The 26,918-nt window shown below is 44.5% G+C and overlaps 1 protein-coding gene across 1 annotated transcript in view; it reads left to right on the top strand.

Moving 5' to 3' along the window:
• Positions 1-1,964: 1,964 nt before the first annotated feature.
• Positions 1,965-26,918, top strand: part of zzz3 (zinc finger, ZZ-type containing 3) — a 43,114-nt gene continuing 18,160 nt past the window's right edge. The window contains exons 1-2 of the mRNA XM_029706069.1: positions 1,965-2,044; positions 18,538-20,376. Of these exons, the coding sequence (XP_029561929.1) occupies positions 18,602-20,376 (1,775 nt within the window). The 5' untranslated portion in view covers positions 1,965-2,044; positions 18,538-18,601. The remainder of the gene's footprint in view (positions 2,045-18,537; positions 20,377-26,918) is intronic.

Consider the following 26,918-nt stretch of genomic DNA (forward strand, 5'->3'; position numbering starts at 1 on the left):
ACTACTTTGGGCCAGCGCCCCATGGGGACCCTATTCCCTATATATAGTGCACTACTTTGGGCCAGCGCCCCATGGGAAATAGTGTGCAGGCATTTGATGTTAATAGCCTTTTTGCATAAAATATGTGGCAGGCAGGCTCTCGGTTCACAATGCATGCTTTAGAGGGGACCCCAGTCACTCAAACAAGCCAGGATTGGGGTCAATCCCATTTCCATTTAGGAAGTCAACTGAAATTCCAATTCTGATTTTCCTCAATGCTTCTCTGTGAGAAAAAAAATGTGGAACGGAATCGAAATGGAATTGACCTCAACCCTGACGCCCTAATGATTGGGGGGGGAAAAAACTCATTAAATTGCATGTAAAATTGCTCACTCGTTGCATAATATGTACTCAATGAATCACAAACTTCTGTGGCTATCTGAAATGAATATGTACAGAATTACATAACAATCAATTCATCAGTTTTCTCAGTGGAAGGCATTCATTTGTGTATAAGGGTATGGTGTTGCTTATGGTATGTGGTCCCTGAAGTCTGAAGAAGCAATCTAGATAATGCTGTAGGTATGTGAACTATAGGGCATAATGCATATTATGAACACGTCTGTTCTGATTGGCTGATATGATTCTAATAAACCCTGATGATAAAAAGGAACTGTTGAATAGTGTAACCGTTCTGTCCCAAACATGATTTCTCTACACTTGTTTGTTTACCTATCAAATTTGATTTGTCACACGTGCCGATTACAACAGGTGTAGACCTTGCAGTGAAATAGTTACAAGCCCTTAACCAACAATGCAGTTAACACTTATTTTTCTTAAGTTAAAAAAAAAAAAGTAAGAGCAGCAGTAAAATAACAATAGCGAGGCTATATACAGGGTATTAAGGTACAGAGTCAATGTGGAGGCTATATACAGGGGGTACCGGTACAGAGTCAATGTGGAGTCTATATACAGGGTATTAAGGTACAGAGTCAATGTGGAGGCTATATACAGGGGGTACCGGTACAGAGTCAATGTGGAGGCTATATACAGGGGGTACCGGTACTGAGTCAATGTGGAGGCTCTATAAAGGGGGTTACGGTACAGAGTCAATGTGGAGGCTATATACAGGGTGTTACGGTACAGAGTCAATGTGTGGAGGCTATATACAGGGTGTTACGGTACAGAGTCAGTGTGCTTAATTGAGGTAATATGTAGTTAGAGTTAGTGACTGCATAGATAAATCGTGAGTAGCAGCAGTGTAAAAGAGGGGGAGGACAGTGCAAATAGTCTGGGTAGCCATTTGATTAGCTGTTCAGGAGTCTTATGGCTTGGGGGGGTAGAAGCTGTTTAGAAGCCTAGACTTGGCACTCCGGTACCGCTTGCCGTGCGATAGCAGAGAGAACAGTCTATGACTAGGGTGGCTGGAGTCTTTCACCATTTTTAGGGCCTTCCCCTGACACCGCCTGGTATAGAGGTCCTGGATGGCAGGAAGCTTGGCCCCAGTGATGTACTGGGCTGTACGCACTACCCTCTGTAGTACCTTACAGTCAGAGGCCAAGCAGTTGCCATACCAGGCAGTGAAGCAACCAGTCAGGATGCTCTTTTCTGTCTCCTGAGGGGGGGTGTTATGATCAAAGTACAACATTTTGTATGGAAATGTATGTTTCATTAAATTGTGGACCAAAACTTGGTTGTCTTAGCAACTAATAGGAGCATCTAATCAAATAAGATTCAGTACTACTAATTTGATTATAAGGGACCCTTTATTTCTAGGTTATGAATAGTTATTATTAAGAAATTAAACGTTTTATTTATTTTTAATGATTATCAAATGTGCATGTGGCAAAAAAAAACATTTTACTACGATAGGTCCAATGTTTGGTTCAGATGTGAGACATGGCACCGGGCCACACACATCTTTGGCCCGTAGACCTACCTACTGTTCTCCCTGCAACAGCAACACAAATGTAGTGTTGCATTTTGATGAGCGCCGCCAGTCGTGGAACTCTCTGCAGCACACACACACACACACGGTGTGCAGCGAACGATTTGCGGAAGTGAGGTGAGTGTAAATTCTTCTAACTAGCTTCATAAAATCATTTTCTTTTCTTCCAATAAACGATTAATCGGTCGCAATCAAGTGTGATCAGAAGTGAAGCATAAACTTATTGTACTCTACATGTTTTGTATTTTTGATGAAGTCAACCAATAGAGGTGGTTATGCATGCGATTGCTTTTAGGAAAGTTGTTGCACCGAACAATCGGCTACTAGCCGCTGTTAGCAAGTAGCCTCAATGCGTTGTATCCCTGCTAGCCAACTACCAATGTTTTAGCTAGCTGTGTATCAACTAACTTGCTTTAGTGTTAGCTAGCTCGTCAAATATCTTTAAAAAAAAAATTGCATATAAACTATTATTCACTAGCTTACCGTTATTTTACGACTAGTACGACCAAATGATATATAGAGCTAGTAAAATTGGCTAGCTATCCGGTGCGCCAATGCAATGTAGCTAACCGCTAGTTAGTTGTATTTCATGTAATAAAACAAAGCTAGCTAGCAAACTGATAAGCTACGGGTTTTTGTTTTGTTATTCGGCCACCTGCAAACTGTGCAAGTTTAACAGAAGACATTTGTTGAGAAAAGCTAACAATTTATGATGCATAATAAATTCGGGTGCTTTTTAATGGGTTGGTTAGCATGTAGGCTAACGATGGGGGCTACAGCTCATGTTAGCCAGCTAACGCTAACTTGCTAGTTTTGAATTGGTAGAATATAGCACACTAGCTACCAAATGGAGTAGTTAGTTAGCCACTATTTTTTAAATATTTTTTTGTTGTAAACTAACTGTGCTAATGTATTGGATGTAGTTAACTAAGTCATTAGACATTCCCGTATCAGTGCTGTGAAACTTTGGGTTTTTTGGGGGGTGTTTCTGCAGGCTGGGGCTGAAGCCTGCTGTCTGTCTGTCGGGCTTCACTACCATTCCACTCCGCGGATTTGTTTTAGTCAGTAAGGCCCGTTTTTCAATGGACTTAATTGGTAAAGTAAAGTACACAGATGAGGGTGAGAACAGGACTCAGTAAATACTCTACAGTTTACTTAGTGAATTAGTAAAGTTTGATCACACAGACACTTCCTAACAACCGTGTACTATCAATCAAGAAGACGATAGTGATCTGCTTTTGTTTCACATGCGGTTTTGTTGTTGTTGTTGTGACTTTGTTTACACGATTTTAAAACATTAAAATATATATATATTGAAGAATACGAACATGACTGCGGGGGGCAGAATACAGAAAGCACGTGTCTGCTCAGCTAGAGTAAACACGTGTCAATTTAAAGTTCATATCATGCAACGCGCCCTGGGCAGGAAGTAACCTACGTTTACACCTCTTTGGTCCCTGGTCTAAAGTAGTGCAATATATTGTGAATAAGGTGCCATAGGAGAGGTAGGCATGGTGCCACCTCCCTAGTCCAGTATCCTTCAGTAGTAGGAGTTGAGTGTTTATTTCACACACTTTGTAACCAGAAAATAAACGGTTTACTCACTATGGCCATGTTGAAAGTTAGTTCCCTTAGTCATTTTTATAGTTGAACTAGTTTTATTACATTCACAATTCCTCATAGATACTCTGGCTGCATGAGTCCACTCCGTGTCTGAAATCATGAATTTTGACCCAAGGCCCATAGGCAGGTGGATACCTGTTGTTTAAATCAAAGTGATCTAGAAGTTAAAGAAACGCACACCTATTAAGGCGAGGTGCTGGCTAGCGGCTCTAGGAGCTCAAGATGTAAAAAAATAAAAAAAATAATAATATCCAACGTTTCGACAGACGAGCTGTCTTCACCAGGGTATAAATCAAGGTGAACCCGTTGGAATGTACAGAAGAGCGTCACAATAGACAGCGTTCTCCGGTCTGCCTGTGCGTTCTCCGGTCTGCCTGTGCGTTCTCCCGTCTGCCTGTGCGTTCTCCCGTCTGCCTGTGTGTTCTCCGGTCTGCCTGTGCGTTCTCCCGTCTGCCTGTGCGTTCTCCCGTCTGCCTGTGCGTTCTCCCGTCTGCATGTGCGTTCTCCCGTCTGCCTGTGCGTTCTCCCGTCTGCCTGTGCGTTCTCCCGTCTGCCTGTGCGTTCTCCCGTCTGCCTGTGCGTTCTCCCGTCTGCCTGTGCGTTCTCCCGTCTGCCTGTGCGTTCTCCCGTCTGCCTGTGCGTTCTCCCGTCTGCCTGTGCGTTCTCCCGTCTGCCTGTGCGTTCTCCCGTCTGCCTGTGCGTTCTCCCGTCTGCCTGTGCGTTCTCCCGTCTGCCTGTCTTTCTCTTCCTTAGTTTCTCCATGGTTAGGTGACATTAGTTCTCTGTTGGAGGGCTCTGTAGTGTGTGTGGAAGGCACTATGGCAGTGTTACGCAGTATTTCTTTGCGAGGGGGACTTTTGGTTGATACAATTTTATTTTTATTTAACCTTTATTTAACTAGGCAAGTCAGTTAAGAACAAATTCTTATTTACTGACGGCCTACCAAAAGGCAAAAGGCCTCCTGCGGGGGCGGGGGCTGGGATTAAAAATAAATAAAATAAAATATAGGACAAAACACACACCACAACTCTACATAAAGACAGACCTAAGACAACAACACAGCATGGTAGCAACACAACATGACAACAACATGGTAGAAACACAACATGGCAGCATAAAACATGGTACAAACATTATTGGGCACAGACAACAGTACAAAGGGCAAGAAGGTAGAGACAACAATACATCACACAAAGCAGCCACAACTGTCAGTAAGAGTGTCCATGACTGAGTCTTTGAATGAAGAGATGGAGATAAAACTGTCCAGTTTGAGTGTTTGTTGCAGCTCGTTCCAGTCGCTGGCTGCAGCGAACTGAAAAGAGGAGCGGCCCAGGGATGTGTGTGCTTTGGGGACCTTTAACAGAATGTGACTGGCAGAACGGGTGTTGTATGTGGAGGATGAGGGCTGCAGTAGATATCTCAGATAGGGGGGAGTGAGGACTAAGAGAGTTTTTTATAAAATAAGCATCAACCAGTGGGTCTTGCGACGGGTAAACAGAGATGACCAGTTTACAGAGGAGTATAGAGTGCAGTGACGTGTCCTATAAGGAGTATTGGTGGCAAATCTGATGGCTGAATGGTAAAGAACATCTAGCTGCTCGAGAGCATCCTTACCTGCCGGTCTATAAATTATGTCTCGGTAATCTAGCATGGGTAGGATGGTCATCTGAATCAGGGTTAGTTTGGCAGCTGGGGTGAAAGAGGAGCGATTACAATAGAGGAAGCCAAGTCTAGATTTAACTTTAGCCTGCAGCCTTGATACAGTTGAAGTCGGAAGTTTACTTACACCTTAGCCAAATACATTTAAACTCAGTTTTTCGCAATTCCTGACATTTAATCCTAGTAAAAATTCCCTGTTTTAGGTCAGTTAGGATCACCACTTTATTTTAAGAATGTGAAATGTCAGAATAATAGTAGAGAGAATGATTTATTTCAGCTTTTATTTCTTTCATCACATTCCCAGTGGGTCAGAAGTTTACATACACTCAATTAGTATTTGGTAGCATTGCCTTTAAATTGTTTAACTTGGGTCAAACGTTTCGGGTAGCCTTCCACAAGCTTCCCACAATAAGTTGGGTGAATTTTGGCCCATTCCTCCTGACAGAGCTGGTGTAACTGAGTCAGGTTTGTAGGCCTCCTTGCTCGCACACGCTTTTTTAGTTTTGCCCACAAATTTTCTATAGGATTGAGGTCAGGGCTTTTTGATGGCCACTCCAATACCTTGACTTTGTTGTCCTTAAGCCATTTTGCCACCACTTTGAAAGTATGCTTGGGGTCATTGTCCATTTGGAAGACCCATTTGCGAACAAGCTTAAACTTCTTGACTGATGTCTTGAGATGTTGCTTCAATATATCCACATAATTTTCCTGCCTCATGGTGCCATCTATTTTGTGTAGTGCACCAGTCCCTCCTGCAGCAAAGCACCCCCACAACATGATGCTGCCACCCCCGTGCTTCACGGTTGGGATGGTGTTCTTCGGTTTGCAAGCCTTCCTCTTTTTCCTCCAAACATAACGATGGTCATTATGACCAAACAGTTCTATTTTTGTTTCATCAGACCAGAGGACATTTCTCCAAAAAGTACGGTCTTTGTCCCCATGTCCAGTTGCAAACCGTAGTCTGGCTTTTTTATGTCAGTTTTGTAGTAGTGGCTTCTTCCTTGCTGAGCGGCCTTTAAGGTTATGTCGATATAGGATTCGTTTTACAGTGGATATAGATACTTTTCTACCTGTTTCCTCCTGCATGTTCACAAGGTCCTTTGCTGTTGTTCTGGGATTGATTTGCACTTTTCGCACCAAAGTAAGTTAACCTCTCTAGGGTAGGTGGGACGAAATCGTCCACTCTACTCAACAGCCAGTGGAATCCCGTGGCGCGTTATTCAAATAGCTATTACTTCAATTTCTCAAACATATTTTACACCATTTTAAAGACAAGACTCTCGTTAATCTAACCACACTGTCCGATTTCAAAAAGGCTTTACAACGAAAGCAAAACATTAGATTATGTCAGCAGAGTACCCAGCCAGAAATAATCAGACACCCATTTTTCAAGCTAGCATATAATGTCACATAAACCCAAACCACAGCTAAATGCAGCACTAACCTTTGATGATCTTCATCAGATGACAATCCTAGGACATTATGTTATACAATACATGCATGTTTTGTTCAATCAAGTTCATATTTATATCAAAAACCAGCTTTTTACATTAGCATGTGACGTTCAGAACTAGCATACCCACCGTAAACTTCCGGTGAATTTACTAAATTACTCACGATAAACGTTCACAAAAAACATAACAATTATTTTAAGAATTATAGATACAGAACTCCTTTAAGCAATCGCTATGTCCGATTTTAAAATAGCTTTTCGGTGAAAGCACATTTTGCAATATTCTGAGTAGATAGCCCAGCCATCACGGGCTAGCTATTTAGACACCCACCAAGTTTAGCACTCACCAAAGTCAGATTTACTATAAGAAAAATTAGATTACCTTTGCTGTTCTTCGTCAGAATGCACTCCCAGGAATTCTACTTCAATAACAAATGTTGGTTTGGTTCAAAATAATCCATAGTTATGTTCAAATATCCTCTGTTTTGTTCGTGCGTTCAAGACACTACCCGAAGGGTCACGTGCCCGACTCCTTTCGTGACAAAAAAATTCTAAATATTCCATTACCGTACTTCGAAGCATGTCAACCGCTGTTTAAAATCACCATCCAAATGCGCTAATGTTTTTCAGCCAGGGTCTCCAAAGACATCATTCACCGGTTTGCCGCCTTCTGAGAGCCTATGGGAGCCGTAGGAAGTGTCACGTTACAGCAGAGATCCTCAGTTTTCAATAAAGAGAGTCAAGAAGCCCAAGAAATGGTAAGACAGGCCACTTCCTGTAAGGAATCGTCTCAGGTTTTTGCCTGCCATATGAGTTCTGTTATACTCACAGACACCATTCAAACAGTTTTAGAAACTTTAGGGTGTTTTCTATCCAAAGCCAATAATTATATGCATTTTCTAGTTTCTGGGCAGTAGTAATAACCAGATTAAATCGGGTACGCTTTTTATCCGGCCGTGCAAATACTGCCCCCTACCCTAGAGAGGTTAATCTCTAGGAGACAGAATGAGTTTCCTTCCTGAACGGCATGACGGCTGCGTGGTCCCATGGTGTTTATACTTGCGTACTATTGTTTGTACAGATGAACGTGGTACCTTCAGGCGTTTGAAAATTGCTCCCAAGGATGAACCAGACTTGTGGAGGTCTACAATTTTTTTTTTCTGAGGTCTTGGCTGATTTCTTTAGGTTTTCCCATGATGTCAAGCAAAGAGGCACAGAGTTTGAAGGTATGGCCTTGAAATACATCCACAGGTACACCTCCAATTTACTCAAATGATGCCAATTAGCCTATCAGAAGCTTCTAAAGCCATGGCATCATTTTCTGTAATTTTCCAAGTTGTTTAAAGGCACAGTCAACTTAGTGTATGTAAACTTCTGACCCACTGGAATTGTGATACAGTGAATTATAAGTGAAATGATCTGTCTGTAAACAATTGTTTGAAAAATTACTTGTCATGCACAAAGTAGATGTCCTAACCGACTTGCCAAAACTATAGTTTGTTAACAAGAAATTTGTGGAGTGGTTGAAAAACGAGTTTTAATGACTCCAACCTAAGTGTATGTAAACTTCCGACTTCAACTGTATGTGTTGAGAGAAGGACAGTGTACCGTCTGGCCATACTCCCAAGTACTTGTATGAGGTGACTACCTCAAGCTGTAAACCCTCAGAGGTAGTAATCACACCTGTGGGGAGGGGCGTCCTTCTACCCAAACCACATGCCCTTTGTTTTGGAGGTGTTACGAACAAGGTTAAGGGTAGAGAAAGCTTGTTGGACACTAAGAAAGCTTTGTTGTAGAGCATTTAACACAAAATCCGGGGAGGGGCCAGCTGAGTAGAAGACTGTATCATCTGCATATAAATGGATGAGTGAGCTTCCTACTGCCTGAGCTATGTTGTTGATGTAAATTGAGAAGAGCGTGGGGCCTAGGATCGAGCCTTGGGGTACTCCCTTGGTGACAGGCAGTGGCTGAGACAGCAGATTTTCTGACTTTATACACTGCACTCGTTGAGAAAAGTAGTGAGCAAACCAGGCCAAAGACCCCTCAGAGACACCAATACTCCTTAGCTGGCCCACAAGAACAGAATGGTCTACCGTATCAAAAGCTTTGGCCAAGTCAATAAAAATAGCAGCACAACATTGCTTAGAATCAAGGGCGATGGTGACATCATTGAGGACCTTTTAAAGTTGCAGTGACATATCCATAACCTGAGCGGAAACCAGATTGCAGACCAGAGAGAGAATACTATAGACATCAAGAATGCCAGTCAGAGGGCCGTACAGATTTTTAATTTGTTGTACTTTTCCATCCTATATTATGAATTATTAACTGAGAGTAAATTTGGAGCAATAGAGCACATGTAATTGATTTGATGTACAGCACATGACAAATATATACATACACACATCAAATAGGCTACATCGCGTGTATATAGGTGTGCATTGGTCAGTCTGTGAAACAAAAACAGAGAAACCATGTTCATTGTTGAAAATGTTGTGTCGTTGACTATCATTAAATGTGTAGACTGTATATTATCAAATCAATTCTCTGTGTAATTTAATTACGCATTAAACTAATCATGTCACTTTTTAATTAATTAGGAAGTCGGGGGCACCACGGAAAATTGTTTTTAGTGTGTCAATTTCCCGAATATAACTCTTAAGATATTTTCATATCTTATCGAAACAGTCGCTTATTAATGAATTTTATTACCTCATCAGTCTCATTACTGAACGTCGCAAACCCTTGGATATCTGCACGAACCCTGGCCTGTTTCATGAATCAGCGATATACAAATTGGTTTAATTATTTACTAACTAACTAATCAAATCACAGAATTACATATATACACACACACACACACACACACACACACACACACACACACACACACACACACACACAATTAGTTATACATTGGGTACTAACATAACACAAGGAAAAGTCCCTAGTGGATAAAACTGATATAACGGCTTGGTAGACAAAGGAAAGGGGGTGGGGACCGCTCAAGAGCGGGAAACTCATAGAGGATTACTACACTCACAAATTGGTCATCCTTTAAACATGAACAACCGCTCATTTAAAAAAATAAATAGCGATTTACATATTTACGAGTGTCTGCCTTTGTTGTTCCTCTCTGCGATTGCCGGTCCGTCTGCTGTATAGTCAGTGGACAGAGAACCTCTGGTTTGTCCACCAGATATCAAAAGTTGTAGGTTGTTAGAATGGATACTTCAGAGTACCATTCAGAAATGTTATTAGACTGGATGTGTTTATCAGACTAAAGTATTTAAAACGGCTGCAGTCTGAATAATTGTTCTTTAGTTTATAGAGTTGTAGCCATTTCAACGTGGGGACTCCGTCCCGGCATTTTCTGACTTAATGTACATTTTGTAGGAAGTGGGTTTTATACATTTCTGAGAAAAGGGCGTTCCAAGACGCCTAATGTGTTGTCTTGGCTCACGTGGGTGTGGACACTGACTAGTTAACTTTATACCTAAACAAGTATCTCGTTTAGAAGGTCAACATTACATTACCTCTTCTCACAAATAGTTTAATATTCAATCATATATTTTACACAACATTCAGGTAGAAAACTGATAATTGGGGAATGTACCCTTCCAGAGATATTGTTATCTTGTTCTACTGCCTTTCCTGATGTCACAAAAGCAAAAACAACTACGACAGGATTCTTCTTTAAAATACCCACAGACCGTTCTCAAAAATAGAAATATTGTTTAATTCTCCACTTTTGGTGATTAGGAGTTTTGGCAAGAGAAGCTCTTTGTTTTCCCAGAGGTTTCTTTTCCCTCAAACCTGCCAAACCCAAAGTTTCTACATGGTATTTATGACCTGAGGTAATAAAACCTGTGTTGGGGGGGGGGGGGGGGGCACGATATATACCCAATAGGGCCACGCTGTGACAGTTGCTTCACATGAATAAGTCCTGACAAAAAATGGATGTCACCTTTTGCACACACTGCTTCAGAGGTGGATACTCTGTGTCTGACACAAGGCTCCAGAAATGGGTAACACATAATCTTAGTTCACCTTGAAATGTGTAATTTGCCTGCAACTCCACTATCTCACTCTCTCTATTCCAGCACGGTCGGGGCAGAGGGCTGTGATTTTTTTTTTAAACATTTTTACATTTTTAGTCATTTAGCAGACGCTGTTATCCAGAGCGACTTACAGTAGTGAATACATTTTATACATTTTTTTATTTTTTTCCCCCCGTACTGGGTCCCCCCCCCGTGGGAATCGAACCCACAACCCTGGCGTTGCAAACACCATGCTCTACCAACTGACTAGGGGTCAGAGGTGACTGGCACATGAAAATGGTTCTCAATGAAGTTGAAAAAAACTCCTTGTACTCCATGATATCCTTGAATCTTGACTCAAGAACTCCAATTTCAACTCTTCCAACACACACACATACAAATGCATCATTATAGCTAAAACGTTGCAGTATGTCTGGGTTGGATGTGGTTGGATGTGGTTGGATGTGGTGGGATGTGGTGGGATGTGGTCGGATGTGGTGGGATGTGGTGGGATGTGGTTGGATGTGGTTGGATGTGGTGGGATGTGGTCGGATGTGGTTGGATGTGGTCGGATGTGGTCGGATGTGGTGGGATGTGGTGGGATGTGGTGGGATGTGGTCGGATGTGGTCGGATGTGGTTGGATGTGGTCGGATGTGGTCGGATGTGGTCGGATGTGGTCGGATGTGGTTGGATGTGGTGTGGTTGGATGTGGTCGGATGTGGTGTGGTGGGATGTGGTGGGATGTGGTTGGATGTGGTGACTGATCTGAGTGTTGGTAATTTAAACAAACTGTCAGGTATGAACAGTGTGGTGATTTTAGTTTGAAACGCTGTGACCACACGCAGCGTTCTGCCCCGAGTTTTAGCTTTCCCTTGGAGCTGGAGGTTCAGTGTTCAGGTGGCAGGTGATGTCAGTTTAAACAGCCAGCTTTAATATCCACTGTGAATCATCCAGCTCTGGCTCCTCTCTCTCCCCTGGCTGTGAATCATCCAGCTCTGGCTCCTCTCTTTCCCCTGGCTGTGAATCATCCAGCTCTGGCTCCTCTCTCTCCCCTGGCTGTGAATCATCCAGCTCTGGCTCCTCTCTCTCCCCTGGCTGTGGATCATCCAGCTCTGGCTCCTCTCTCTCCCCTGGCTGTGGATCATCCAGCTCTGGCTCCTCTCTCTCCCCTGGCTGTGAATCATCCAGCTCTGGCTCCTCTCTCTCCCCTGGCTGTGGATCATCCAGCTCTGGCTCCTCTCTCTCCCCTGGCTGTGAATCATCCAGCTCTGGCTCCTCTCTCTCCCCTGGCTGTGAATCATCCAGCTCTGGCTCCTCTCTCTCCCCTGGCTGTGAATCATCCAGCTCTGGCTCCTCTCTCTCCCCTGGCTGTGAATCATCCAGCTCTGTTCACCACACGCATGACTTGCTGCATCATATTCTGTAAGTCACAGTCTTTGAGTTTAGCCACAAGTGCTTCCTGATGAATGATACAATGAAATTTAACAAATTCAGTGAATATTCTCTCACTTTCTCATCAGGCCTATGAGTCCCTTCTCCTTCCCTCGCGTGTTTTGAGGTGCCGTCAGTGGACACAGATGCCAGATTTGACCGGTCAATAATATTATCATGGAAAATAATGTACCAAGGGCTTTCAGAATGTCCTCTCCTTGTGTTGGTCCCTGACGGGGCAGTAAACATAAAAGTTCCTCTCTGAACGACTCGTTTTGAGAAGAAGCGGACCCAAACACATAAATTGGGCAATGTCACTTACATCAGCGCAGTACTAAGTCACGGCGCCACGGATATGTCAGTCACCCCTCATAGCCTGGTTCCTCTCTAGGTTTCTAATCTCCACCCAGCACAGCCAGAAGAGGACTGGCCACCCCTCATAGCCTGGTTCCTCTCTAGGTTTCTTCCTAGGTTCTGGCCTTTCTAGGGAGTTTTTCCTAGCCACCGTGCTTCTACACCTGCATTGCTTGCTGTTTGGGGTTTTAGGCTGGGTTTCTGTACAGCACTTTGAGATATCAGCTGATGTAAGAAGGGCTATATAAATACATTTGATTTGATCATTTGCTTAGCGACGTCGTCCATGTTTCTTGTTATTGCGCGAGTTTGAGAGTTTGCCGTTTTCTTCATTTGCTTTAAAAAAAAAAGAGAAGTTTTTCTCGTTTGTGAAAATTAGCATACAATATTTTGGGCTGAGGCCAAAAATTGTTGGCGTCTGTGAATTGACTTGTTGTTTCTCGTGAGTATCCAAGCAATCTCCTATGTTGCCTCTGTGGTTTTCTCGGCAACAATGCTAGATCTGTCCATCATTTGTTGTTGTCCTTTTGAGTTGCTCTATTTTGTTGTTTCTGGATGTTGCTTTGTGGCGGATTTGTTTTGTCAAAGTGGACATGGTGTGACTGGACATGTAACTCTAAATTTGCTAGTTTTAAACAGCTTTAAACAGCTTTAAACAGTTTTAAACAGCTTTAAACAGCTTTAAACAGTTTTAAACAGCTTTAAACAGCTTTAAACAGCTTTAAACAGCCTTCTAGTCCCATCATGTAGTACAAAAAAAACATGTCTGTCCATTTCTCTTGGAACTTTGTGTTGTTCTGGAATCAACCATATCTTTCTCTTAGCTACGTTAGCTAGCTACAGTTTCCCCACCACCGTCTTCCTGGTTCTCCGGTGGTTGTTCGTAAATAGCTGTCACGTTGTTCTCCTGCTCTTCACGCTCGTTTTCATTCTCAATAGATTTACGTTTCCTTCTTTAAAACATTAAAACAACATCCATGTCGACCAGACTGCAGAATTAGCTGTTAGCAAACTGATATGTGTCGGTCGCTGGTCGCTGTAACTGAGCAGTTGCGTTCTATTTATTTTGGCCTTTCTGTTTAACAGCTGCGCTATACTGCCATCTATCTGCCATCCAGGGAACAATCCAATATATTCAATGACGTGATTCAGGCCTGCATTAAACACATTGAAATGAAAGTGTATCATTGTTTATGTGTTATGAATGGAAAATAGGAAAATCACAGCGAGTGGGAACATTTTTAGGGGCTCTGGCCCCCCTGGCCGCGCAATGAGTACCACTGGACTATGGGGGGGTGAATTCGGGAAGATTACAGCACTAGATCCAACAGGTGATTTTTGTTTGGTCACAAATATTTACATTTCAGTATTGTGGTTATTGACAGACTCCGAATGTATTGGAATATCGAGCCAATTCATTTTAATAATATGCTTTAAAACACAACTTGGGTTTAATAATGAAGTCTCCATGTAAACCTATTATAATAACCTTTTGAAGGAAAAAGGACGGACAAATTCTGAGACGCTATAGTTTCTTTGTTGTGACAGAAATGGAGACACACATTCAACTGAAATGATACTGAAATAATAAACCGGGGCAACAACCCCACCACTATAGCCCTAACTCAAACCACCGGGTCAGTGTTTTAATGGACACCCCACCACTATAGCCCTAACTCAAACCACCGGGTCAGTGTTTTAATGGACACCCCAACGGGTCAGTGTTTTAATGGACACCCCACCACTATAGCCCTAACTCAATCCACCGGGTCAGTGTTTTAATGGGGACACCCCACCACTATAGCCCTAACTCAAACCACCGGGTCAGTGTTTTAATGGGGACACCCCACCACTATAGCCCTAACTCAAACCACCGGGTCAGTGTTTTAATGGGGACACCCCAACGGGTCAGTGTTTTAATGGACACCCCACCACTATAGCCCTAACTCAAACCACCGGGTCAGTGTTTTAATGGACACCCCACCACTATAGCCCTAACTCAAACCACCGGGTCAGTGTTTTAATGGGGACACCCCACCACTATAGCCCTAACTCAAACCACCGGGTCAGTGTTTTAATGGACACCCCACCACTATAGCCCTAACTCAAACCACCGGGTCAGTGTTTTAATGGGGACACCCCACCACTATAGCCCTAACTCAATCCACCGGGTCAGTGTTTTAATGGGGACACCCCACCACTATAGCCCTAACTCAAACCACCGGGTCAGTGTTTTAATGGACACCCCACCACTATAGCCCTAACTCAAACCACCGGGTCAGTGTTTTAATGGGGACACCCCACCACTATAGCCCTAACTCAAACCACCGGGTCAGTGTTTTAATGGGGACACCCCACCACTATAGCCCTAACTCAATCCACCGGGTCAGTGTTTTAATGGACACCCCACCACTATAGCCCTAACTCAAACCACCGGGTCAGTGTTTTAATGGGGACACCCCACCACTATAGCCCTAACTCAAACCACCGGGTCAGTGTTTTAATGGACACCCCACCACTATAGCCCTAACTCAAACCACCGGGTCAGTGTTTTAATGGGGACACCCCACCACTATAACCCTAACTCAAACCACCGGGTCAGTGTTTTAATGGGGACACCCCACCACTATAGCCCTAACTCAAACCACCGGGTCAGTGTTTTAATGGACACCCCACCGGGTCAGTGTTTTAATGGACACCCCACCGGGTCAGTGTTTTAATGGGGACACCCCACCGGGTCAGTGTTTTAATGGGGACACCCCACCGGGTCAGTGTTTTAATGGGGACACCCCACCGGGTCAGTGTTTTAATGGGGACACCCCACCAGTTACAGCAAGATCGCCCTTTTACCACCAGTTTTTACACTCTGGTATCGATCTCTGATAAGAACTGCAATCAGAAGGTCGGACAAACATCCGTTTTTTTTGTTTTTAGAAAAGAAGGGAGGGGGAAAAAACATCCTCCTTGGGCAGGAGGAAGTGGCCGTAGTTAGAGATCCCTTGATACCAGTCTACGTCTCGCTGTCACACACGGCCTTATTTGTCTAGTCCTAGGGTCTCACAGGGGTGCACATTTTGAGTTTCCTGCCCTAGCTCTGCACACCAGATTACACTAATCTTTTAGTTATTGTCTAGGCAAACAAAGTTACACTGAACAATAAATATAAACGTAACATGTAAAGTGTTGGTCTCCATGTTTCATGAGCTGAAATAAAAGATCACAGAAATGTTTCATACAGCACAAAAAAAGCTTATTAATCTCAATTCTGTGCACAAATTTGTTTACATCCCTGTTAGTGAGCATTTCTCTGCCAAGATATGCTACACCTGTCAGGAGGATGGATTATCAAGAATCTGATTAAACAGCATGATCATTACACAGGTGCACCTTGTGCTGGGGGACAATAAAAGGCCACTCTAAAATGTGCAGTATTGTCACGTAACACAATGCCACAGATGTCTCAAGTTTTGAGGGAGTGTTCAGTTGGCATGCTGACTGCAGGAATGTCCACCAGAGCTGTTGACAGAGAATTTAATGTAGAGGTCGACCAATTATGATTTTTCAACGCCGATACCGATACAAATTATTGGAGGACCAAAAAAAGCGAGTACCGATTAATCGGCCGATTTTTATTTTATTTGTAATAATGACAATTACAACGATACTGAATAAACACTTGTTTTAACTTAATACATCAATAAAATCAATTTTACCTCAAATAAATAATGAAACATGTTCAATTTGGTTTAAATAATGCAAAAACAAAGTGTTGGAGAAGAAAGTAAAAGTGCAATATGTGCCATGTTAGAAAGCTAACGTTTAAGTTCCTTGCTCAGAACATGAGAACATATGAAAGCTGGTGGTTCCTTTTAACATGAGTCCTCAATATTCCCAGGTAAGAAGTTTTAGGTTGTAGTTATTATAGGAATTATAGGACTATTTATCTCTATACGATTTGTAATTCATATACCTTTGACTATTGGATGTTCTTATAGGCACTTTAGTATTGCCAGTGTAACAGTATAGCTTCCGTCCCTCTCCTCGCTCCTCCTACCTGGGCTCGAACCAGGAACACATCTACCATCTGTGGTTTAGATGGTTCAATGATTCTCTCTGTGGTTTAGATGGTTCATTGATTCTCACTGGTTTAGATGGTTCAATGATTCTCTCTGGGGTTTAGATGGTTCAATGATTCTCTCTGTGGTTTAGATGGTTCAATGATTCTCACTGGTTTAGATGGTTCAATGATTCTCTCTGGGGTTTAGATGGTTCAATGATTCTCTCTGGGGTTTAGATGGTTCAATGATTCTCTCTGGGGTTTAGATGGTTCAATGATTCTCTCTGGGGTTTAGATGGTTCAATGATTCTCTCTGGGGTTTAGATGGTTCAATGATTCTCACTGGTTTAGATGGTTCAATGATTCTCACTGGTTTAGATGGTTCAATGATTCTCTCTGGGGTTTAGATGGCTCAATGATTCTCTCTGTGGTTTAGATGGTTCAATGATTCTCACTGGTTTAGATGGTTCAATGATTCTCTCTGGGGTTTAGATGGTTCGTTGATTCTCTCACTGGTTTAGATGGTTCAATGATTCTCTCACTGGTTTAGATGGTTCGTTGATTCTCTCACTGGTTTAGATGGTTCGTTGATTCTCTCACTGGTTTAGATGGTTCAATGATTCTCTCACTGGTTTAGATGGTTCAATGATTCTCTCACTGGTTTAGATGGTTCAATGATTCTCTCTGTGGTTTAGATGGTTCAGTGATTCTCTCTGTGGTTTAGATGGTTCAGTGATTCTCTCACTGGTGTAGATGGTTCGTTGATTCTCTGTGGTGTAGATGGTTCGTTGATTCTCAGTGGTTTAGATGGTTCAATGATTCTCTCTGTGGTTTAGATGGTTCAGTGATTCTCTGCATTGCTTGTTTTGTCACAAACTGAAATGAAGCGAACTATTGGAGTTTTATATATAAAATGTGTATGTATATATTTTGCACTTTTAAATGACTATATCTAATTCTATGGTTTTCTCTTGGAAATTGTTGTTCATATTTTTATTCAGTGCACTATGGGACCCTATTCCCTATATAGTGCACTGCTTTAGACCAGAGCCCTATGGCACCCTATTCCCTATATAGTGCACTACTTTAGACCAGAGCCCTATGGAACCCTATTCCCTATATAGTGCACTACTTTAGACCAGAGCCCTATGGCACCCTGTTCCCTATATAGTGCACTGCTTTAGACCAGAGCCCTATAGAGCCCTGTTCCCTATATAGTGCACTACTTTAGACCAGAGCCCTATGGCACCCTATTCCCTATATAGTGCACTACTTTAGACCAGATCCCTATGGAACCCTATTCCCTACATAGTGCACTACTTTAGACCAGAGCCCTATGGGACCCTATTCCCTACATAGTGCACTACTTTAGACCAGAGCCCGATGGCCCTTTTTTACAAACGTAAAAGAGGGCACTACATAGGGAATAGGGTCCCATTTGGGATGAAGACTTGTACCGCCGTCTCCTTCAATCCCCAGACAGAAACAGAACACACAGCCGGACCATCAAAGCCGGGCTGACATTTTGAAAAGACCAGCGATTCTTTTGAACCAGCACTAGATGAAAGGTCCTGTCAGTCCGTCAGAATTTCCCAACACTCAAGTCTGATTGGTTCAGTTATGCATTAGCCTCGGTGTCGACATAGAAGCAGGATTTCCCTACAGAAGGTGCTGTGTGTTTTGCTTATGAAGATGCTACTCTCTTAAAAGTCAGTTTCCTGTAGGACTTAAGCCAAGGTGAATGATGTGAAGCCTTATGTATCCCTTTGGAAGCCTAATGTAGCCTTTATGAAGCCTAATGTATCCTTTATGAAGTCTAATGTATACATTATGAAGCCTAATGTAGCCTTTATGAAGCCTAATGTATCCTTTATGAAGTCTAATGTATCCATTATGAAGCCTAATGTATCCTTTATGAAGTCTAATGTATCCATTATGAAGCCTTATGTATCCTCGCTTTAAAAAGGCTTATAACCCCTCTGTCTCCTCCAGGTACCCCATTCTGCAGCAGGTGACCGAGCAGCACAATGAGACGTCAGTAGTCCCCCTCCGTAGCATGGCCACGTCACGTTCCTCGCGCGTCACAAGGTCATCAGTCGGGCTCAATGGATTGGACGAGAACTTCTGTGGCCGAACCCTCAGGAACCGAAGTATCGCCCAGCCGGAGGAGGGTCAGGGGTCACTGCTACCCGGCAGCAGGGCCCCCCGTTCCCCCAAGAAGAGGCAGGACGCTCAGGCTGGGAGCTCAGAGAAGCCTGGGGGTCACCAGGGAAAGGTAACCCACCACAAGACCTCCTCAGTGGACAGGGAGACATGGCCGAGCCCCAGGAAGAGGGGACTGTCCTGCTCAGAGAGAGAGAGTGATGGGTGTGGGGGTTTGGACAAGGCTGAGAACTGTGAGGGGACGGAGAAGGAGACGTCGGGGACTGGTGGGAGAGATCCTTCTCTGCCCCTCAAAAGGGCCAAACGGTGTTCCCGTTACGGGGAGTCCCAGGGATCCGAGGACGACCCCTCTTCTGCACCCCCCAAACCTGACATCCACCCATCCTCCTGCACACCCCCAGCGACTGTCAAGGAGAACAGTGAAGAGGGCGACCCGCTCAGCCTAATCTGCACCGCACCCTCTTCCTCTTCTCCACAGAACCTCAACAAAGAGGAAGGCGAGGAGGAGGAGGAGGCCGACAGCGGCGGCCATATTGAGAGCGACGGCCATGCTCAGCAGCCCCTGAACTCCACTTCCCATAATCCCCCTGTTCCGCCCCAGAACTCTAACTCTCATAAATCCTCTACTGAGCTGGGACAGACCAGCGGTAGCCTTGATGCTCAGACAATCTCACTGGGTTCCAGCGATGACGTCAACACCAGCTGTCCAGGTCTTGGTCCAGCACTGCTGAACGGCAGCCAGATGGACGCGCCCTGCCCCTCGCCCCCAGACCCCATAGTGCCTTGTAGAAACTGTGATCCTGTGCAGGAGGAGGAGGACGAAGAGGAGGAGGTTAGGGACTCTGGGGAGTTTTCTGCTCCTCCTCTGGCCTCCTTTGAAGAGGACTCTTCCACCCCACACCTGTCAGTCAGGGAGGAGGAAGTGGAGTTGGATGTAGTGGAGGACTCGGTGTGTCGGGAGGAGGAAGTGACAGCGACTGAGGAGGAGGAGGAGGAGGAGGAGGAAGAGGAAGAGAAGGAGAGTACCAGCGGGAGAAGTAATGGTTGGCCATTGGTGCAGGATGCTGTTGTCACCAGTATCATCAACGTAAACAACATCAACAACATCCCAAACAACTCAGGAGAATCCACCATGCCTTTGCTAGCCCCACACAACCCCTCAGAGCCCCCCTGCATCCCTTCTGTCTCCGACACTTCGCCCCCGTCCTTCACCCAACCCCATGAACACCAATACACCCTGAGGACTTCGCCCCGGAGAGCTGGGGCCCCGTCGTCCCCCAAACCCTGCTCTCCTCCCAGGGACCCTCTCTGGGACAACGGCCCTCTGAGAGAAGGGATGGAGGGAGCTTGTCGGAGGCTGGATCTGGACGCTACTCTGGCTACATCTACCCTTTCCTCAGGTCACTCCAGCACCCAGGCCAGGGGAGGGTCTCTTACGTCGGTTCCCATGGAGCAGGGAGCCGGTGGGGACGACAGGGACAGGGCAGTAGGGGATGGTCGGGATTACAGGGAGCTCCGAGAAGGCCGCCGGGCAGCCAGTAAGGAGATTCCGGGAGGAGGAAAACAGCAGCAGCAGCAGCAGGAGGACGAGAAGCCGGTGGAGGACGAGGAGGAACCAGATGTGTATTACTTTGAATCGGACCACCTGGTGCTCAAACACAACAAAGAGTGCGTAGTGGGAGTTCCTGGGATTATGTCTAGATTATAGTCCTGTCAACTGACAAGATCAATTCCTGGGATTATGTCTAGATTATAGTCCTGTCAACTGACAAGATCAATTCCTGGGATTATATCTAGATTATAGTCCTGTCAACTGACAAGATCAATTCCTGGGATTATATCTAGATTATAGACCTGTCAATTGACAAGATCAATTCCTGGGATTATGTCTAGATTATAGACCTGTCAATTCCTGGGATTATGTCTAGATTATAGTCCTGTCAACTGACAAGATCAATTCCTGGGATTATATCTAGATTATAGTCCTGTCAACTGACAAGATCAATTCCTGGGATTATATCTAGATTATAGTCCTGTCAACTGACAAGATCAATTCCTGGGATTATATCTAGATTTTAGACCTGTCAATTGACAAGATCAATTCCTGGGATTATGTCTAGATTATAGACCTGTCAATTCCTGGGATTATATCTAGATTATAGTCCTGTCAACTGACAAGATCAATTCCTGGGATTATATCTAGATTATAGACCTGTCAATTACAAGATCAATTCCTGGGATTATGTCTAGATTATAGACCTGTCAATTCCTGGGATTATATCTAGATTATAGACCTGTCAATTGACAAGATCAATTCCTGGGATTATGTCTAGATCATAGACCTGTCAATTCCTGGGATTATGTCTAGATTATAGTCCTGTCAACTGACAAGATCAATTCCTGGGATTATATCTAGATTATAGTCCTGTCAACTGACAAGATCAATTCCTGGGTTTATATCTAGATTATAGACCTGTCAATTGACAAGATCAATTCCTGGGATTATGTCTAGATTATAGACCTGTCAATTCCTGGGATTATGTCTAGATTATAGGCCTATCAATTGACAAGATCAATTCCTGGGATTATGTCTAGATTATAGACCTGTCAATTCCTGGGATTATATCTAGATTATAGTCCTGTCAATTCCTGGGATTATATCTAGATTATAGACCTGTCAATTCCTGGGATTATATCTAGATTATAGACCTGTCAATTCCTGGGATTATATCTAGATTATAGTCCTGTCAATTCCTGGGATTATATCTAGATTATAGTCCTGTCAATTTCTGGGATTATATCTAGATTATAGTCCTGTCAATTCCTGGGATTATATCTAGATTATAGACCTGTCAATTCCTGGGATTATATCTAGATTATAGACCTGTCAATTCCTGGGATTATATCTACATTATAGTCCTGTCAATTCCTGGGATTATATCTAGATTATAGTCCTGTCAATTCCTGGGATTATATCTAGATTATAGACCTGTCAATTGACAAGATCAATTCCTGGGATTATGTCTAGATTATAGACCTGTCAATTGACAAGATCAATTCCTGGAGGGCCAAGTGTCTAAAAGTCTTCATTGATTTAGTTATCAATTCCCCTCACCTGGTTGTCTTCATTGATTTAGTTAGCAATTCCCCTCACCTGGTTGTCTTCATTGATTTAGTTAGCAATTCCCCTCACCTGGTTGTCCAGGTCTCAGTAAGGAACACTCCTCACCTGGTTGTCCAGGTCTCAGTAAGGAACTCTCCTCACCTGGTTGTCTAGGTCTCAGTTAGGAACTCCCCTCACCTGGTTGTCTAGGTCTCAGTTAGGAACTCTCCTCACCTGGTTGTCTAGGTCTCAGTAAGGAACTCCCCTCACCTGGTTGACTAGGTCTCAGTAAGGAACTCCCCTCACCTGGTTGTCTAGGTCTCAGTAAGGAACTCCCCTCACCTGGTTGACTAGGTCTCAGTAAGGAACTCTCCTCACCTGGTTGTCTAGGTCTCAGTAAGGAACTCCCCTCACCTGGTTGACTAGGTCTCAGTTAGGAACTCCCCTCACCTGGTTGTCCAGGTCTCAGTAAGGAACTCTCCTCACCTGGTTGTCTAGGTCTCAGTAAGGAACTCTCCTCACCTGGTTGTCTAGGTCTCAGTAAGGAACTCTCCTCACCTGGTTGTCTAGGTCTCAGTTAGGAACTCCCCTCACCTGGTTGTCTAGGTCTCAGTTAGGAACTCTCCTCACCTGGTTGTCCAGGTCTCAGTAAGGAACTCCCCTCACCTGGTTGTCTAGGTCTCAGTAAGGAACCCCCCTCACCTGGTTGTCTAGGTCTCAGTAAGGAATTCCCCTCACCTGGTTGTCTAGGTCTCAGTAAGGAACTCCCCTCACCTGGTTGACTAGGTCTTCATTGGACACCAATTAAATTGAAATAACAGAAACCAGCAGACACCCGGTCCCTCCAGAGTTTCACACCCTATCTTTAGAACCAGCAATGATTCTGGTCAACTCCAGAGTACCCGTGAAAAGGTCTTTGGGTTGTAAAGGTCTTTGGGTGTAGGGTCGTAAAGGTCTTTGGGTCGTACAGGTCTTTGGGTCCCGGGTCGTAAAGGTCTTTGGGTCCCGGGTCGTACAGGTCTTTGGGTCGAGGGTTGTAAAGGTCTTTGGGTCCCGGGTCGTACAGGTCTTTGGGTCCAGGGTTGTAAAGGTCTTTGGGTCCCGGGTCGTACAGGTCTTTGGGTCCCGGGTCGTACAGGTCTTTGGGTCCCGGGTCGTACAGGTCTTTGGGTCCCGGGTCGTACAGGTCTTTGGGTCCCGGGTCGTACAGGTCTTTGGGTCCCGGGTTGTGTACAGGTCTTTGGGTCCCGGGTTGTACAGGTCTTTGGGTCCCGGGTCGTACAGGTCTTTGGGTCCCGGGTCGTAAAGGTCTTTGGGTCCCGGGTCGTACAGGTCTTTGGGTCCCGGGTCGTACAGGTCTTTGGGTCGTACAGGTCTTTGGGTCCCGGGTCGTAAAGGTCTTTGGGTCCCGGGTCGTACAGGTCTTTGGGTGCAGGGTTGTACAGGTCTATGGGTGCAGGGTTGTGAAATTGTATAATGTAGAAATGGAAAATCCTGCACTCAAAGGGCTCTACGCTGATGTTTTTTACAAGGAGCATAAAATGGAAGCCCTGTAGAGCTCTGACTCACTAGGAAAATACTATTTAAAGTCTGAACATTGTTTCCATTGGATTGACTGCAGGTTTCTCCTTCAATAGATTATATAGGCTACTACTGTCTGGTGTCTATGTTAGTGTGGATGGCTGCTGTCGTCTCCCCTCTCAACACACACCAGCATCAGATATTATAACTGGGTCTGTGGTGATAATGGGGGTTAGTGATGGCAGGGTAGTTGGTCTGTGGTGATAATGGGGGTTAGTGATGACAGGGTAGTTAGTCTGTGGTGATAATGGGGGTTAGGGATGACAGGGTAGTTGGTCTGTGGTGATAATGGGGGTTAGTGATGACAGGGTAGTTGGTCTGTGGTGATAATGGGGGTTTGTGATGACAGGGTAGTTGGTCTGTGGTGATAATGGGGGTTAGGGATGACAGGGTAGTTGGTCTGTGGTGATAATGGGGGTTAGTGATGACAGGGTAGTTGGTCTGTGGTGATAATGGGGGTTAGTGATGACAGGGTAGTTGGTCTGTGGTGATAGTGGGGGTTAGTGATGACAGGGTAGTTGGTCTGTGGTGATAATGGGGGTTAGGGATGACAGGGTAGTTGGTCTGTGGTGATAATGGGGGTTAGTGATGACAGGGTAGTTGGTCTGTGGTGATAATGGGGTTTGTGATGACAGGGTAGTTGGTCTGTGGTGATAGTGGGGGTTAGTGATGACAGGGTAGTTGGTCTGTGGTGATAATGGGGGGTTAGTGATGACAGGGTAGTTGGTCTGGGATGATAATGGTAGTGGGGGTTAGTGATGACAGGGTAGTTGGTCTGTGGTGATAGTGGGGGGTTAGTGATGACAGGGTAGTTGGTCTGTGGTAATAATGGGGGTTAGTAATGACAGGGTAGTTGGTCTGTGGTGATAATGGGGGTTAGTGATGACAGGGTAGTTGGTCTGTGGTGATAATGGGGGTTAGTGATGACAGGGTAGTTGTTCTGTGGTGATAATGGGGGTTAGTGATGACAGGGTAGTTGGTCTGTGGTGATAATGGGGGTTAGTGATGACAGGGTAGTTGGTCTGTGGTGATAATGGGGGTTAGTGATGACAGGATAGTTGGTCTGTGGTGATAATGGGGGTTAGTGATGACAGGGTAGTTGGTCTGTGGTGATAATGGGAATTAGTGATGACAGGGTAGTTGGTCTGTGGTGATAGTGGGGGTTAGTGATGACAGGGTAGTTGGTCTGTGGTGATAATGGGGGTTAGTGATGACAGGATAGTTGGTCTGTGGTGATAATGGGGGTTAGTGATGACAGGGTAGTTGGTCTGTGGTGATAATGGGGGTTAGTGATGACAGGGTAGTTGGTCTGTGGTGATAGTGGGGGTTAGTGATGACAGGGTAGTTGGTCTGTGGTGATAATGGGGGTTAGTGATGACAGGATAGTTGGTCTGTGGTGATAATGGGGGTTAGTGATGACAGCGTAGTTGGTCTGTGGTGATAATGGGGGTTAGTGATGACAGGGTAGTTAGTCTGTGGTGATAATGGGGGTTAGTGATGACAGGGTAGTTGGTCTGTGGTGATAATGGGGGTTAGTGATGACAGGGTAGTTGGTCTGTGGTGATAATGGGGGTTAGTGATGACAGGGTAGTTGGTCTGTGGTGATAATGGGGGTTAGTGATGACAGGGTAGTTGGTCTGTGGTGATAATGGGGGTTAGTGATGACAGGGTAGTTGGTCTGTGGTGATAATGGTAGTGGGGGTTAGTGATGACAGGGTAGTTGGTCTGTGGTGATAATGGGGGTTAGTGATGACAGGGTAGTTGGTCTGTTTTTCAGAGAACACGTTCACTACTGACTTTCAGGATGCATATCGACTTGTACTGCGCTGATTCAGATGACTGATGATTGGCTAAAATAAATTGATAACAAAGATGATAGTTGGAGCTGTATTGTTAGATTTTGTTGATCGTAAATTGTTATTGAAGAAACTCACTTGCTATGGCTTTACGTCACTTGCTGTCACATGATTGGAGAATCATTTATCCAATAGAAACCGGAGAGTGTTCTTCAATGGAAGCTTCTCGAACATTAGATTTATACAGTGCGGTGTCCCTCAGGGCAGTTCCCTTAGGCCGTTTCTCTTCTCTATTTTTACAAATGATTTGCCACCGGTCAACACCTGTTGTATTCAGCGCACGTGACAAATAAACTTTGATTTGATTTGGTCTCCCACGACGCTAGAATGACAGATTATTCCACAGTCTTCATGTTCAGCACCCAAAGCCAGTCAGCTCACTGACATGATAAACACGGAGTTATAGACCATATCAAAACGAGGGTCTTAAAATACATCTGAAAGCTTTGTATTTGGTTCAAAACATTCTCTCAGACCTAAACCTCAGCTGGTGTTGTGTATAAAGGGTGTGGCCGTTGAGCCAGTTGAGCCAGTTGAGCCAGTTGAGCCAGTTGAGGAAGTTGAGCCAGTTGAGGAAGTTGAGCCAGTTGAGCCAGTTGAGGAAGTTGAGCCAGTTGAACTCCTAGGCGTAACACTGCATGGTCACATATCAAGGTCAAGTCATATTGACAGAGTTGTTGTGAAGATAGAGAGGGGTATGTATGGTATAAAATATATATATATATATATATATATATATATATATATATATATATATATATATATATATATATATATATATATATATATATATTTGTTCAGGCACTGATCTTGTCCCATCTTGATTACTGTCTGGTAATATGCAGCAAAGTGCAGCAAAGAAAAACCTAGAAAAGCTGCAGCCGGCTCTGAACAGAGCAGCACGTCTTGCCAACACAGAACTATTCATGCAACCTCTTCTTCTTGGCAAGTCAGTTAAGAACAGTGGGTTAACTGCCTTGTTCAGGGGCAGAACGACAGATTTTTAACCTTGTCAGCTCTGGGATTCGATCTTGCAACCTTTCGGTTACTAGTCCACCGCTCTAACCACTAGGCTACCTGCTGGTTACTAGTCCAACGCTCTAACCACTAGGCTACCTGCTGGTTACTAGTCCACCGCTCTAACCACTAGGCTACCTGCTGGTTACTAGTCCAACGCTCTAACCACTAGGCTACCTGCTGGTTACTAGTCCAACGCTCTAACCGCTAGGCTACCTGCTGGTTACTAGTCCAACGCTCTAACCACTAGGCTACCTGCTGGTTACTAGTCCAACGCTCTAACCGCTAGGCTACCTGCTGGTTACTAGTCCAACGCTCTAACCACTAGGCTACCTGCTGGTTACTAGTCCAACGCTCTAACCACTAGGCTACCTGCTGGTTACTAGTCCACCGCTCTAACCACTAGGCTACCTGCTGGTTACTAGTCCAACGCTCTAACCACTAGGCTACCTGCTGGTTACTAGTCCACCGCTCTAACCACTAGGCTACCTGCTGGTTACTAGTCCAACGCTCTAACCACTAGGCTACCTGCTGGTTACTAGTCCAACGCTCTAACCGCTAGGCTACCTGCTGGTTACTAGTCCAACGCTCTAACCACTAGGCTACCTGCTGGTTACTAGTCCAACGCTCTAACCACTAGGCTACCTGCTGGT

The sequence above is a fragment of the Salmo trutta genome, chromosome 21, assembly GCF_901001165.1.
Source record: "Salmo trutta chromosome 21, fSalTru1.1, whole genome shotgun sequence".
NCBI classification, from domain to species: Eukaryota; Metazoa; Chordata; class Actinopteri; order Salmoniformes; family Salmonidae; genus Salmo; species Salmo trutta.